The 16,375-nt window shown below is 27.5% G+C and overlaps 1 protein-coding gene across 1 annotated transcript; it reads left to right on the top strand.

Annotated features, from left to right (window-relative positions):
* The first annotated feature begins 3,365 nt into the window (after nt 1-3,365).
* LOC132918927 (integumentary mucin C.1-like) lies at nt 3,366-9,882 on the top strand. Its single transcript, XM_060980284.1, has 3 exons — nt 3,366-3,504; nt 3,697-4,301; nt 9,868-9,882. The coding sequence occupies exons 1-3, from the start codon at nt 3,366-3,368 to the stop codon at nt 9,880-9,882; spliced, it is 759 nt and encodes a 252-aa protein (XP_060836267.1).
* Nucleotides 9,883-16,375: the final 6,493 nt, after the last annotated feature.

The raw sequence follows: 16,375 nt of genomic DNA, 5'->3' as shown, positions 1-16,375 counted from the left end.
CGTATACATACAAAGGTACACGTGCTTGACTTTTTCAAAGAAAAAATAGGTTGAACCCGCTAACCTTGTGGTTTGTATTAAATTACCTTTTGTGGTGAAAACTATAGACTTAAAATTAATTTGTGAGCTCGTAATATCAATATTTAAACGAAATGTATTAATTTGGGTTAAGTATGAACAAAAAAAATAATCAATATATTTAATTTACTAAAAAAAAAATATATATATTAATGAATTTATTTTATTTTTTATTGATTATATTATACAACTTCAATTGCTAATAGATTAAACATGTTTTCATAAAATGCCTAAACACGTTAAATTATATTAATATATGTTAATGAAAAATACATAATAGAGTAGGTACATTTCTTAACTGTAATTATTATTAAATTTGTTTATCCAGTCTGGTATCTCTGAATAAGGGAATGATGTTGTTCAAGATATCAGGGCCGATAGCTATCGGTTAAATTTTAGTTTCGTTCTAAAGATAACTACCAAAAAAAAATCTAATCCTAATTTCGTTCGGGTTTCACGTTATATATCCAAGTGCCGCCTCGGGTTTTTTGCGTTATATCCGAGTTGCAGTCCGGTTAATGTTTACAATTATAAAACGTGACTATCATACCTATAATATTATCATCGTTGCCCGTTTAATAAAACTACTGATAGCTGTAAGGCTTTTCATTCAAAGTCCAATGGTCGTACAGTGCACATCCAAAAATGTTTTTGTTCATCGGTGTCTTGAAAAATATACGGTAAGACACATATTATGTAAAACTAACAATTACTGAATTAAATAATCGCAAAAAAGGAATATCGATAAATTAGACAAATAAATATTAATTAGACATACCATAATTAAAAGAAACCCAAATTAAGAAATTCGAATTTTATGAAAAAAAAGTTTTCTATAGTTCCACAACATACCACAATATGACATTACCAGACAAACGTTAAAAAAAAAATATTATCATTTTAAAAGGAAAATTAAATAAAATGGTTTTTTATACCATCTATAGTAATGGTGGTAGAGGCAGTCCTAAGTCTAGGCAAACATTTGGAAGAGCAATTTTATTTAGAATAATATATTCAATAACATAATATCATATTTAGTTTTATATTTTGTATTTTTAATTAGTATAGTGTATACTCATAAAAACCTGGGTCAATTTGAAAGACGTTTTCATCACGATATGCGAATTTAGGCTTCGTATAGGTTTAAAAATTTAAAATTTAAATTAATGTTATATTTTATTGTTATAGTCACTGTACACGAAGCTCTAAGTTGTATTTATTAATTTTCACGTTACAATAATTGAGCAATATAATCTATTAAAATAATTTTATACGCCATATCCGTGTAATAAAATTAGTTAATTTGTTTTTGTGTATTAGGTACAATAATAATAATAATAATAATAAATAAAACCATAAGAAATGTTCAATATTATTATGTATTAAAAGTCAAATGTCACTCATTGTATTTAAAACATAATGGCGTATCTTAATAAGTTTAGTTTAGGTATTATAAAATTAATTTGAACGAAATGTTGTCAAAGGAACCGTTTTTTTTTTTCATTAAATCTAAATGGTTCGAAAATCGCTTTATCAAATAAACTACCTGCGTATATTCTATGCCTCTATGGTACCCGTGACAAGTCGCTAACGAAGACAGCCTAGATAAAGACATAATATGGAATAACATTATTGTCGTACGAGGCTACACTAAGCTTTCGAACAATAATACTAATCAATCGACTTCCACATCATCACCAAAACTCCTTGGTTTGTTTCCAATGACGAATAGTTCGTTCAAACTTTCCGTGCATGAAAACAATAAATTATTGTCACTGCTCCGCGATATTCGGCCAACAGTTGCATTCAAAACTCAACACTTATTCAAACTCATCTCAAAACCCGCGTTATCCGTATGTCAGAAACTTTCTTAAGGACTTAAGAACCCAGAAAGGGTTATATCTAAAAAAAAAAAAACCCCCACAAATGGACATCACACCGAGTGAGTATTATAGTGCATTTCAAATAAATGCGGCTGTATAGAGTTCCACTCCGAATTTTTTTTCTCAATATTATTTTTTTTCTTTTCGTCATCTGATTGATCCATTGTTAATTGTTATATACTTATTTTAAATCTAAACAAAGCTTTAATATTTATAAATATATATGTATATTATAATTTAAAAAATTTAATCGTAATATTCGTAATACTTTACGTACGTTTATTGGCGGATGTTGCGATTAACTTTAAACTCGTATATACGTGTATAACAATAGTCTACAAAACATGGTAAATTTTGTAATACCTAACTAATTATTAATTGTAATGATAAAATAATATAGGTGAAATCAAATAGCTGCATACGATATACGATAATTATATTATTGTTTCAATAAAAAGTATAATGTTACATAATATGTTTTATCGGAAATCTTTGTAAAATTGTCAAGGATTTATTTAAATTACATTTCTTTTAGTTATTTATAACTATAGTATAGCGCGATTATAATATACTGTAGTATGTACATAACAATAAAATAAGATTATGTTACATATAATTAATATTGTATATCACGTTTATTGGTTATTAATAAATAGAAACAAAATTTAAAAAACGATAAAATTATGTTAAAGAAATTACACGTAAAAAATTAAATAAAAAAAGTCTAATGGTAGGTATAATGTATTACCTAGTATATAATCCTACACACAAAATAGGTTATGAGTTACTTCAGCTTCATCACAGCTTTAGCGTTCGTGGTACACGATAACGTTTATACATAAACTAAAACCTATACAAATTTAGTTATAACTCATAGGCTTATAAATGTTCAAGCCAAATTAAACCAGTGATAAAATATTTTCTTTTTATAAGGTAAATATAAATCTTATTTAAGAAGTGTTTAAAAATTCTGGGTCACAGTAAAGTTCTTTTTTTATGATCGTAAACTAATCGGATAAATCTAAGTTGAAAAAATACTATTATTGTGCCTACATGTTTTAAATTATATTTTATAATGGGTAAGTAAAAATTTGATAATTATTATTTAATATATTTTATTATTGTTTGGATAATATATGATCGGTATTGTATTTTATTTGAAAGTTATTTATTTATTATTCATCCCTATTTAAAGATTTTTTGTTAACAAAAATTGACTCGATTTTTAAATTCTATGCTTTCTAATCATCATATTTCGTACTTAATACGTGGAACTTGCATCATAATATAATTTTTTATTGGCTAACTTTAGGTATTAATGATTATTGATATACATTTTCTTGTATTTTCAAAAAAAAAAAATAATTTTTCGTATCTATGTATAAACTATTTTTGTTAACAGAAATGAATGCTGTGCTTTTATTTACATTTATATTGGGCTTCATTGCACTTGCGTCTGGATTCGCAATTCGATATGATGAAAATGGTGATTATAATTCACCAGATGAGACTAATGGAGGAGATAAATCGTTAGACCTTGAAGGTATAACCACTCAAAAAGTTATTACAGACGATCAAGACGAACCAACGACCACGTCGACAGATTTTACGGAAGTCACTCCATACACAACTGTTTCGGACAAAAATTTATTGACGGTTACTCCTTCCGTATTACATGATAAGACCACTACAGGCGGCCACAACGTACCCACGACCACGACGTCAACTTTTACAGAAATCACTCCACACACAACTGTTTCAGATAAAAATTTACCGAAGACTACTCCTTCCGTATTACATGATAAGACCACTACAGGCGGTCACAACGTACCCACGACCACGACGTCAACTTTTACAGAAATCACTCCACACACAACTGTTTCAGACAAAAATTTACTGACGACTACTCCTTCCGTATTACATGATAAGACCACTACAGGCGGTCACAACGTACCCACGACCACGACGACTACTTTTACGGAAATCACACCATACACAACTGTTTCAGACAAAAATTTACTGACAACTACTCCTTCCGTATTACATGATAAGACCACTACAGGCGGTCACAACGTACCCACGACCACGACGTCAACTTTTACAGAAATCACTCCACACACAACTGTTTCAGACAAAAATTTACTGACGACTACTCCTTCCGTATTACATGATAAGACCACTACAGGCGGTCACAACGTACCCACGACCACGACGACAACTTTTACAGAAATCACTTCACACACAACTGTTTCAGATAAACATTTACTGACGACTACCCATTCCGGTTCAAAAGACGATGATGACTTTTATGATGATTGCGATTGTCCTGAACATATAATTGTTATTTTAGAAATCATTATTGAATAATAATAGTTTATGCACGTCTAGATCGTATCGAAAACGCTGAAACAGTAAACATTTATTTTTGACATTGATTTTAAAACGATAATATTTTCGGAATAATTAGTTCTAGTAAGTAACCAATAAAAATATTGGTATTTAGTATTAATGAGTCATCAATTACATTTATAAGCCAGTACAATTGTTCCTCAGACGTAACCTTAAAATTTTGCTTATACGCATAGATTAACTTCACCTATAAATATGACTTAAAACAAGTGTATTAAATAAACGATGCATATATAATCGTATATATATTATTTACTAACTATTTTTAATAATGAATTATGCAAATTAAAATATTGTAACAATAACAAAATATATAACCATCAACGAGTTAACTTTCATAATTATTTATGATTTCTTGTTAAACACTATTGTGATTATTTAATAAAAAGAAGTTGAATTACAAATGAATATTGAAATAAATAAACATGTATATGTTTAATATTAATATTTATTTGATGTTACTGTGATTAAAAATTGTATACAGTCGTGTTTTGTAGTATATTAATGTTTATTCACAAATAATATATAATATATATATATATATAATTGTTATTAATAATATGTCAATCTAACGGGTCAAGAATTGGTCATATGACATGTACACGTACGGCTACCTTATATTAAAATAAGATACGACCCGATGCGCATCCTGTGGAGTACAATGAAATGATTGCCCGTCAACACAATTAAATCGGTGAATACCCATAAACTTCCAGAAATTAAAACAATAAACCCGAGTCCTTCCATCGACGACTATATGTATAAACTATAGAACAAGACGATATTGTGATGTACAAGCAAACATTACGACTCATTAAATAAATGATTAGGTATATATAGCTAATCTATTGTAATAGCATCAATACCTAAATCATTTTAAGTAAACCATTGTCAGCTTATGGCTCGGATGGCCAGATGCCGGACTTATCTTAATATTGATAACAATAAAAAAAAAAAAATCTTAAGTAAAAAAACAAAATAAAGGTTTGGTTTATCGCTATAGCACACCGACTAACTCTTGAGTACGTATACACTGGCGTGAGTAAACGAAATGTTGTTTTTATATATAACGAGTAAACGTTGAAGTGGAAGTTATAATTATAGTGATATTATTATAACGGAGCACGTCAAAAGAGCGGGTTTTTGCCGGTAATTATACTCAGTCGGGTAATATAAAATGATTCAAATTATAATAATATTATGTTTTCGGCATTTTAAAAGCATACCTGTATCATATTACTCAATGATATACAGTCACTTGACCTTTAGGTGATTCTAGTTCCTACCCGTCAAAGTTTCGTTGCCGACGGCCACCGGCTGCACTCGATGTGGCTCGCGGACCATAATTTTAAGCTGTAAATAAATACTGTACGAAAAATATAAAATATATGCTATTTTTTGACCATCTTAAATTTTTTACACTCCGCTGAATATTTTACCCATCTCAGATCAATAGTGTTTGTGTAGGTTATAGGTAAGTCACAAATCAAAACGTCATAAAAATTGTCAGAGATCGCGTTCTCTGTCGGTTCATTCCACAAGGCTCATCGTTGTATGAAAATAACAGCCACGTATACTATAAATAATAGGTAAGTACAGCACTGCGTTAATAAACGTGACCGCTAAAATTACTATCTTTATCTTTACTTAAATAAAAAAAAAAAAAAACAGAACGTTTAGTCAACAATATAAATATTTCGAATTAATTGGTAGCCCACGGTTTATTGTAAAGCGTAGATGAAAGAACACTTTTCAAATAGGTATAATTACTGTGAAATCATAAAAAAAATGTTTTCGAAAAAAAAATTTTAAAAAAATACGAGCAAACAAACGGTTAAGTGCAAGGCGTATCTATAGGTATAGTATTGCGGGTGATTCGAATCGTAGTAGAAATTATAGGAAAACCACAGCCGACGTAATCGATAATGCTTACCAATGCTTGCTATTATAATATGTACAAGTCAAACAAAGTAATCGACACGTTAATTTAATTACTAAGAAATGTCACCAACGTGTGTGATTTGCCCGTCACAAAATGTTCACGTCATGACGTGTATTATATTAATTTGACGAATTTGCCAATCATATTATGAAATCATTTCACATATTGTAAATATTGTTTTATTTAAATGATAACAATAATACTACTACTAAGTACTAATAATAATAAAGTTATACGAAATTACAGTGTTCGGGCATAGGCGTGCCTACTACCTGTCATAATCCCAATGGTCGCAATACGAGAGTGGTTTATTTATATAACACGCTAACGCAAAAATTACACGCGCAATTATACGAGTACTGCCTTATAAAACTTCTAATTTCTATAACGATATAATCTCGTTATAAACGTATTATGCGACATAGACCGTATTATTGCAGCGACGTTTAAAAATAACATAATATATTAAATATTGCACACGGTTTTCCTTTTTTTTTTCGCTTCGAGGGGTTTTCCTATTTTGCCATCTTACGCGTTCTCGGCGTTTATTTTTCATTTCTCTTTAATCACAGTGCATGTCACGCCGCTCCGTTTTAGCATTGTCATCATATGATTACGGTAAAACAATATTTAGTTAAATTCAGTTCGTCGTTTTATGATTTTTTTTTCTACGTGCGCACACTTGTAAAAGTAATAAATTATGTTATGTTAGTTTTTTCTTCTCTGAAGCGTTCAGAAAAGCGACTTCGAAAAATTAAATTTGTAATATCGTTATTATTATTATTATTATTGGTAATATAATATCACACCGAAAACACTTCGTTATAACTCTGTGTAAAAAGCTAAGTTGAAAAAAATTAATTTTAGTAATGATTAAATATATAAAAAAAAAAACGTGATATATTATGGAAACTAAGTAAAATGCCATTTTGTAATATTACACAATTTTACCCGGAGTTATAACGAAGTGTTTTTGGTGTGATATCAGCTATTTTTTTATAAAAAAAAATTTGCGATTTCATTTGACTGTTAAACCTGAAGATAAATATTTTGATCATTTTTATAAATTAGTATAATATATAGTAATAATAATTATTACAATGGTCATGTGGCAAACGTCGTGGGTCCGACGTCGTCGTCACTCGTCATCATACGCCATCGTCACCGCCGCCGCAGTAATGAGATTGGGGAGGGTGGTGGTTAAATGGCGGATCGGGGGACATATTATTATATTTCACGTTATGTTCGTTGGTCTTAAAAATACTTGAATATTTTTGTTTATCACTTCTAAGCCATCTATCCAATCTGCTCGCGAATACTTCTATTCCCATCTGCACAATTAATCTCATCGATTGATACCTTATAAGATTTTATACGTTCAGCCGTTTGCCCTGTAGAGCTGGTCGATGGATGAACAAAAATTAGCACGGCATTTCAATGGTACAACTCGGTTTCCATTTATTATACGTCAGTGGCTACTGCGCTTATTTTTTATTTTTACTTAACTTCGCGCTACTACCGTCGCGCTGTATTACACTTAAAAGTAGAGAGCAATATTTAAGTACCTACCTTATATGAGTAGTATTATATAAATTATACCAAGAAAACCAATTTATGTAAAAATTGTTTTTTAAAACTTATTATTGTACTAGCAAAACGGAAGTAGAATTTTTAAAATTGACTGTTTATTATTATTATAATTTTTTCACAAATTAATTGTTGTATATCGTACATTGTATCATTTTATGCTGATCAATGCATATTAACATCAATGTGCCTACTCAACATTTATTGCTCACAATCTCATCACCATAAGTACTCAATAAAAATGTATTATCGTAAAATGTGCTTCTGTTTTATTCGATAATCTGTTTAATGCGCATGTACACACTGTTGGATGACGAGCGATCTTTAGCTCTTCAACAACAATACATTTTTGTATTGTACTTCTTAACTTGTAGCACATTACAATGATGCCACCTAATTTTATTTTTCAATTTAAAAACTCTTGGAAGACGACATTTAAAAAATTGTTTTCCGTTGCTTTGGTTATTAATAATAAGTGTAATACTTAAAAACAATATTGTGGGTAGGTATTCGACTTTACATAATAATGTTCATTATTTTATATTAATTCATACATTTTAAAAATATTATGTATGTAGCTATATGTATTTAAATATAACATTTACAATATATACAAAATAAATATACATTAAGCAAATTTGTTCAAAGTGAAAAAATACAAGAATCGGAGATCTGAGAGTAGGGAAACTTTTCAGTGTTAAGAGCCTTAAAAGTAATATATTTAAATTAATTATTTAATATTTTTATGAGTTATTTAAAATAAGCTGTAAAAAGTCCTTTTATGAATATTATAGTAAAGTAAACCGATCATAATCTCAGATGTCATTAGAATCGTATTTTTGTTTTATTGAATTTTAATTATAATATTAAATATAGTATAGGTAGATTTTTTTTTGTAATTAGAAATATAGAATATCTTATTTGTTGAATTGATTTTCTAAACAAAAAAAATAAATATAACTTTATTTTAAGTATTATTAAATTCGATTTATGTATGTAATGCATAAATGTAATGTAATGTTAAATGCATAAAGTGTAAGTGCATAATATACATTTTTAAATTTTACTTATCTTTTTTACTCGAAAAATGTACTCTATCAGCACTATCTCTGCCATACCTCTATCACTAAACATAAAATCTACTCAGAAAACCATATCGCATTATTTTCAATTTCCCGTTATACGCCAACAGTATTTCTTCTTATTCAGAAAACACGTATAGTAATAACAATTCTCCAACCAGTAAAATGTACCATGACACAAATTAATTATGGTCTGCCCAAAAAAATTAACGTTCCCCATTACTACAGTCACCCTTATACAAACAAACAAAAAATGTTCTTACTAAATCGTTATGACTTATAAAACTCACCAACTACTGAAATAGATGAAACTATGAAAACTGAAACCATCGAAATCTATTACTAATGCTCAATTATCATCACCAAAAATATTTATTAATTATATAATACACTTTGACCTACTTTGTAAGACATTAAAATAAATACTTAATAGTGATGATCAATTTGTCTGTAAAAGCTCTTTAAACGGAATAAAATTAACCACTAATGCATCAAATGCCTACAGACTAATAATCAAATTCTTAAAAGACAAGAAAACCAAGTAACATACATACCAAATTAAAAGTTACTTGTGATGTCTGAAAGGGATATCATAGAGGCATACAGCTAAATTCAGAGAATGCTCTAAACATAAATAACTTATGAAATCAAAATTGTCCACAAATTCAACATTAAACCACAAACAATCATTCAACATCTCAACTCAACGTGTCATCAACCAAAGATACTAGTAAAAATGTAAGTTCAAGTAATATAAACGATCTACTAAAAATACCCCTTACGCAATCCTCTAACAATATTAACAATGGTGTAACACGAAAATATGTTTCCTTCTTAGACGAACTGAATTTTTTTAATGATCTATTAAATACTTTATCTTTTATAGGTTATCAACAAGTAAACCTTAAAGAGTAGAGTAATACTATTGGATATTTTCTTAGATCATGTGCACTTCTTATATTTTTCTTTCTTCTTTGACTAAATTTACTTATTGTACTACTTGGTATACATTTTCAATAAATAGTAATAAAATAATAAACATATTATATTAGTAGAACAATTTAATAATATATTGAAAAAAAAAAAAAAATAAAAAACAACTAAAATTTTGTTTAAAAAAAAAAAAATTATTGAGATTAAGTAAGTAGTGACTAAGTTATCAATACCACATTTATATTTAATTAATTTTTATATTTCAATTATTTATAAAAATTAAAATTAAAACTGTTTAAATAAACACGTATATAATTTTAATAATAGCTATTTCGTTGGTAATTTTCCTAAATAAAGTAAAAGAAAAATAGACTTAGTTATAATATTATATTGAAATGGAAAAATACGTTTTGTGTGACTTCTGAGTTGTGAAATACTAAATCATATCATAATTATATTTTTTCTTTCATACGTTTCATTTTACTACAATCGAAATTAAATATTTATTGAAAATAAAATCATTGTATAGGTAACCTTTTGATGTCTTCATACATATTATAATTTATAATATATGATGCATGTATATATATAAATATATATAAATGTTTTTATTCAATCGTATTTAATACATTTTGTTATGGTTTGTGTTATAAAGATACGATTTAGATATATATATATATTTTTTTAATATATGTTTTCATCAACATTATATTATGATTTTCCTATCAAAATGACAATAATATTTTTATTGATTGTATAACTTTGCACTTATGACTATTTCAATTTCGTTGAATAAAATCCAAAACCTACGACTAACCTTTAACAGCATTATATGATTACATACAGTTTTTATGATTTATAATTTCAATTAATTCTTAGTCATAATATAATCGTTGTAGAGTTTTAATATTTTATGTTTTGAGTACATATATATTTTTATCTTAATGTTTTTTTTTTTTTTTTTTAATGGGAATTTATATATTTTGTAATTTCATACTGTGAATCAGATTAATTTTTATTATTGTTATTTTTTTTTTAGTTTTATTTAATCAACAAATTATTGGTAGTTACTAAATAGATTTTAAGTTGTAAATAAATAAAATAAAATTGCCAATCTTACAATGATATTTAATTATTTATTTATATATTATATTTTGCGCGATTTGTTGAGATAAAAGAAGTGTTGAAAATAGCTGTGTATTTTGATCAAACCTTACAAGCAAGTAGTACTTCAAAGCTCAAATACCCTAACATCAGAGTAAAATATAGAAATATATAATTTTTTTTGATCTGTAAATATTCTATATTCTAATGTATAAAGAACTAAAAGTTTTCTCATGAATTTAAATATTTTTAACTTATTAGCAGTCATATACTTGAGATTATAGTTTATGTGATTTTCATATTTTATGCCACGAGTTAAAATAAGCTTTTAAAAAAAAGAGATGAATTAATAAAAATTATGCTTTGTTTTAACTTATTTTATGTACAAACCACATGAGGCAATGTTGACTAGTCTTTGAAAAGAGGATAATGGAAAATACGAAGAATAAGAAACACGTCTTATTGAAAAACTTTTCACCAACTTGAAATTTCCTACTGAGTTGGAGGTTTAAATTGTTATTAAAATGGCGTCGGCAATCAGACACTTATGAAACTCCCAGCATCGGTTCTAATACTTTGTATACTTTTGTTTGGTAGCTAAGCTTTTATAAGTTTTTGAATATATTTATGAAGGTCAATAATATTTACTGACACTTTATTGGCATTTTCTACATCACAAGATATAATATAGGTTAAATGTTATTTATCAGGCGATGTTTAAAATTGTTTTCTTTTCAAAATATAACTTTTAGAAATTATTTTCAGATTTAACACGGTTAAAACTTTGAATGTCGATTTAATTATTAATAATGTATAAATATCACACTATAGAAAGATCTAGTTTTCGAAAACTGTACGTTTGGAAATAGTCTTACACGGATTAACATTAAACCAATGCCGCCGAATAACTTAGTCGTTTTATTATACTTCGAATATTGATTATGTGTTTATTTCTAGTATGCAATTTTCTATACATATCGTAAATTTAAAATACGTTTACAATATTTTATCTCCCTGAAGACCAGGTTAAATTATTTATAAAATAATCATCTAAAAATATATTTCATTATTATGTGTATATGAACCGTATTTAATAATACCGGGTTCATGCAATCCTTTGTTTAGTCTTTGTAGTACACAGAGAATGTAACATAGTTTATAACAAAGTTTTAAATGCTTTTGTATTTTGTCTTGTACAGCCTAGCCGCCTTACGTATTAGTTAGTTAATTTATAATTGAGTGGTGATATACAAGTACCTAGTGCCTACCCACCCACCAAAGTTGTCAGTGTTCTTTATTTAGATATAATTTTAAGTAACTATAATTTAAACTATTTTACCTCTACTTCTTTAATTTGCTTTTAAACTGCTTATTAAACATATTTCTACGAACATAAATTAATAATAAAATGTTAGGTCTACGCGAACAACCACATGATAGTTTCATTAAGACCATCTGCCTCGAGATTCTTCAGCAAAATGTTTTTCGAAAAAATGTTACGTTAAATTTATTATAAAACTTTGCGCAGACACGGCTCTTATGACTCGATGTTTTATCTTCAATAAGCCAGTAACTGTTAACGATGTATTATTCGTAAGTCATGTATCATAATAACGTGCACACTTACAGCTTCGTTTAACTGAAATGCCGTGTAGTAATTTATCAGTTTTGTTTTCCACATTAGTAATAGTGTCCAATTGAAAGGTCAACGTCGGATGGATAGCATAAACAAGATACTATATAACAGTGAGTTGTTGGTGTTTTGACTGTTTTGTCCGCGTAATGGGTATCATTAATGTTATGTACCTCTCGGCCCGCTTTTATTGTTTAAGGGTGGGACATCTATACGGATGTGTATGTATAGATATATATATATATATATATATATATGCGTGTGGGCGTGTGCGTGTGTGCGTGTATGGAGTGAACCCATTTAAGAGGATAACGAAGAGAGGTGGCGTTGTTTTTGTGATTGAAAATCCCCCGGTGTGAACAATATAGAAACGCAATAATTTGGCAGTTTTACTTTCTCCTCGCCAAAGCTATCGGGTGTTACGACCCAATAAAGAGGAAATGAAAACAACGAACCAAATAACGGATTTTTTCAACCTCCCATTTCTTTACTCTATCATATAGCTTCCAAATCTTTTGTCCCTAGTTGCGTTGATTCAATAATAAACGTAACAAGACGAAATCGAAATACGTGAGCAAAGTTCGATTATTAACGCCATATACAAAAAGTTGATTGGAAAGTTCATATTTTCATCACTTCTTCCCGTGTACCTATTTGATTACACCTTGGGTTATGATTTCAAGTTGAATTAGCTCCACGAGTTGTATTAGTATTTTGCAGCTCATTTCTATATCGCAGTAATTCTATTACATAATTTTATAACACAGTAATATTTTGTTTATTTTTGTTCGGATCGTTGTGTAATATAAATAGTTTTATTTAAATAAAGATAAAAGAAATTGACGACTTAAAAATTACGAAATAATATTCTACCTACAGACAATAGGTACTTAATCTTTGAACACTCAAAGATATATGTAGTATAATGTATATCAGTTATCAAACATACGTTACTACTATAATTTTTTTTTTTTTTTTAATTGCATAATTTTAAGTACATTTTGCGATTAAAATACGTCGAAATATATTCCATTTTCTACGGGTAGTTATGTACTTACAATAAAAAAAATTTATTCTGTAGTTCATTACAACAAATTTGAGTTCCAAATAAGATAGTCATATATTGTACAATTTTAAAATAAAATGTAAATCTATTATTGTATACATAATTATTTTCAAGGGGATTAATATAACATAAAAATCATTATTTTATCACATCACACCTCACTTTTATTTTTATTTTTATCGATTTAATACTTAGTGATTTATACAAATGTAAACCCAAAACTATACAGTGACATAGATATACTAATTTTATTTTTGTAGAGTACCTACTAGATGACATTTTTTTTTCCAATAAAGTTATTTTAGTTTCGACATATTTTATTCAGTAATAATTGTTTTATACAAAATGAATACAAAATAGTATATAATAGACAGATATTTTATTATATTATGGATTTTGATTTTAATTTATAATTAATGAAAATAATTCAATTTAATTATTCGTTGACGTAAATAAAAGCTCTTTGAATACAGGTACCATACTTTGTATAACTTAATAATGGATAAGTAACGAAATAAAAAACCGAAAAAGGAATAAAAAAAAAATAATGCTCAAGTATATGTACTCTTAGTGAAATTTAATAAAATTCATTGAACGTGAATTTATACTGCCAGATACCAGTATTTTCAGTCTTAGAGAAGTCTGATATAATCGTTCATTGACGTTGGTAGCGAGTCAACAGTAATTACGTTAATAATCAAAACTGCGTGACATAGAACTTCCGACTAAATACTTTCAAAAAGCAAGTTATCGTAAAAGCATTCGTTCCTGTAGTTGTACACCGTCGTAATGCAATTTCACAGCTACGGACGTCTAATTTCCCCCTTTTCGTCCCATAAGATAATTTCATTCTAATAAGTATTTTACTTTCCAATCGGATAAAATTTCTTTTCGGTAAAAAACCGAATGTGTTTTTTTTTTTAACTAGCGAGTTCATTTTTTTAAAGAGGAGTAGAATAAAAACCACCTAGACCGAAAAGTTTAAATTACTCATTTCCCACTTTGAAATTCTGCACACGGTTATGATCATATGCGGATGATAATTAAGTTAAACAGTAGCACAATTATACGTTTTCCGTAAATTGCTGTATAAAAATATTTTTACGCCATGAAGGTGAAACCTCCTCTATATTAATAGTGTTATTCCTGTGTTATCTTATTCAAAAAGTTAATTAGTATTTATCAAAGAATAATGCAATTAAACAATTTAGACCTATATGGTGGTGTAAGGGATTTTTACTTATCTTTGTTCATAATATACCTAAATGAGTAATGGACTTGTTATTATACAATATTATTTTATATTTAAAGGGCCTAATTAAACAATATTATGTTGCACCTATAATTATACTAAATAAAATTGTTTTAATTTACACACCATACTGTTATAATATAAATAGGTACACTAAGATAATTTCTGTAGAATACTAGATGACTTTTATTTTCCAATAAAGTTATTTTAGTTTCAACATATTTTTTTCAGTTATAAATGTTTTATAATAAGCAAAATATATACAAAATAATAATATATAATAGACAGATATTCTGTTGCACCAATTATACTCATTTAAATTAAAATAACACACAACAGTATATATTTTATAATATGTTTTTGCATTAATTTTAGATTGTATTCAATAAAATATGTGAATTTGTGATAATCATATTATGAATTTAGAAGTAATCTATATCTGAACTACACTACAATGGAATTTCACATTTTTTTTAATATCATAAAATAATATCATTAGTGCATTCAATTTATTTTTCTAATTAAAATATTCAAATATATACTACACTAGGGGTGAGTTTCGACGTCTCTGTATTTGTACTCGTATAATAATGTATAAGTACATTCATGTTTAATATAATAACAGAAAAAAAAATTTTAAATCATTATAGTATTATAGCTATAGATTTTTTTTATGAATCGTTTTTAAATAATTATATTTTTGTTTTAATTAAAAATAAAATAACGTTTATGATTAGACTGTACTACTGTAGCATGTAGCTTAAATTCTTTGCCTAAAATTGTGAATATCAAATATTGATCATTCCAACTAATATGGTAGGTACCTACATAATATCATGTTTGGCCCTCAACTATTATTACTTAACAATTATTATCAAGAAAGAGGCTTAAGGGTTTATCCATCTAAAATATAAAACAAGCTCTATCAACCACAGTAAGTGAGTTGATTCCCGACTTCCCGAGATCTATTTTATGTATTAGTTGATTCCCGGGTCATTGCGAGATATGGGCGGCTGTTAGAAATGTAGTCGAAAGCATATATTGAATTCAAGAGCAATAGGACTAGAAAATCCATTAGAAAAACAAATTTTTTTGAAAGAAGTGACGTCACGGTATACTGGTTATCTCATTACCATATAACAGTTTTTATGTGTTTTAAATATTTCTACCTAACTACTATTTTTGTTTACTAATAATTTTTTTAATAAATAATAAATTATAATATAATATAATAAATAATTGATAAATAAAAATTGAATGATTTTCAAAATATGAAAAAACTAAAAAGAACAACATTTTTTAATTTTTGAGAAACTTGTCAGCCAACCTCCTAGTGTCGTCTCTTGGATTACGTTAATAGGCTGAATATTTAACTAAATATTGAAAAAAATATATAATGACTAGGG

This window comes from Rhopalosiphum padi, chromosome 2 (genome assembly GCF_020882245.1).
Source record: "Rhopalosiphum padi isolate XX-2018 chromosome 2, ASM2088224v1, whole genome shotgun sequence".
Lineage (NCBI taxonomy): Eukaryota > Metazoa > Arthropoda > Insecta > Hemiptera > Aphididae > Rhopalosiphum > Rhopalosiphum padi.
The sequence above is the reverse complement of the archived record's forward strand: the minus strand, read 5'-3'. Positions and strand labels throughout refer to the sequence as shown.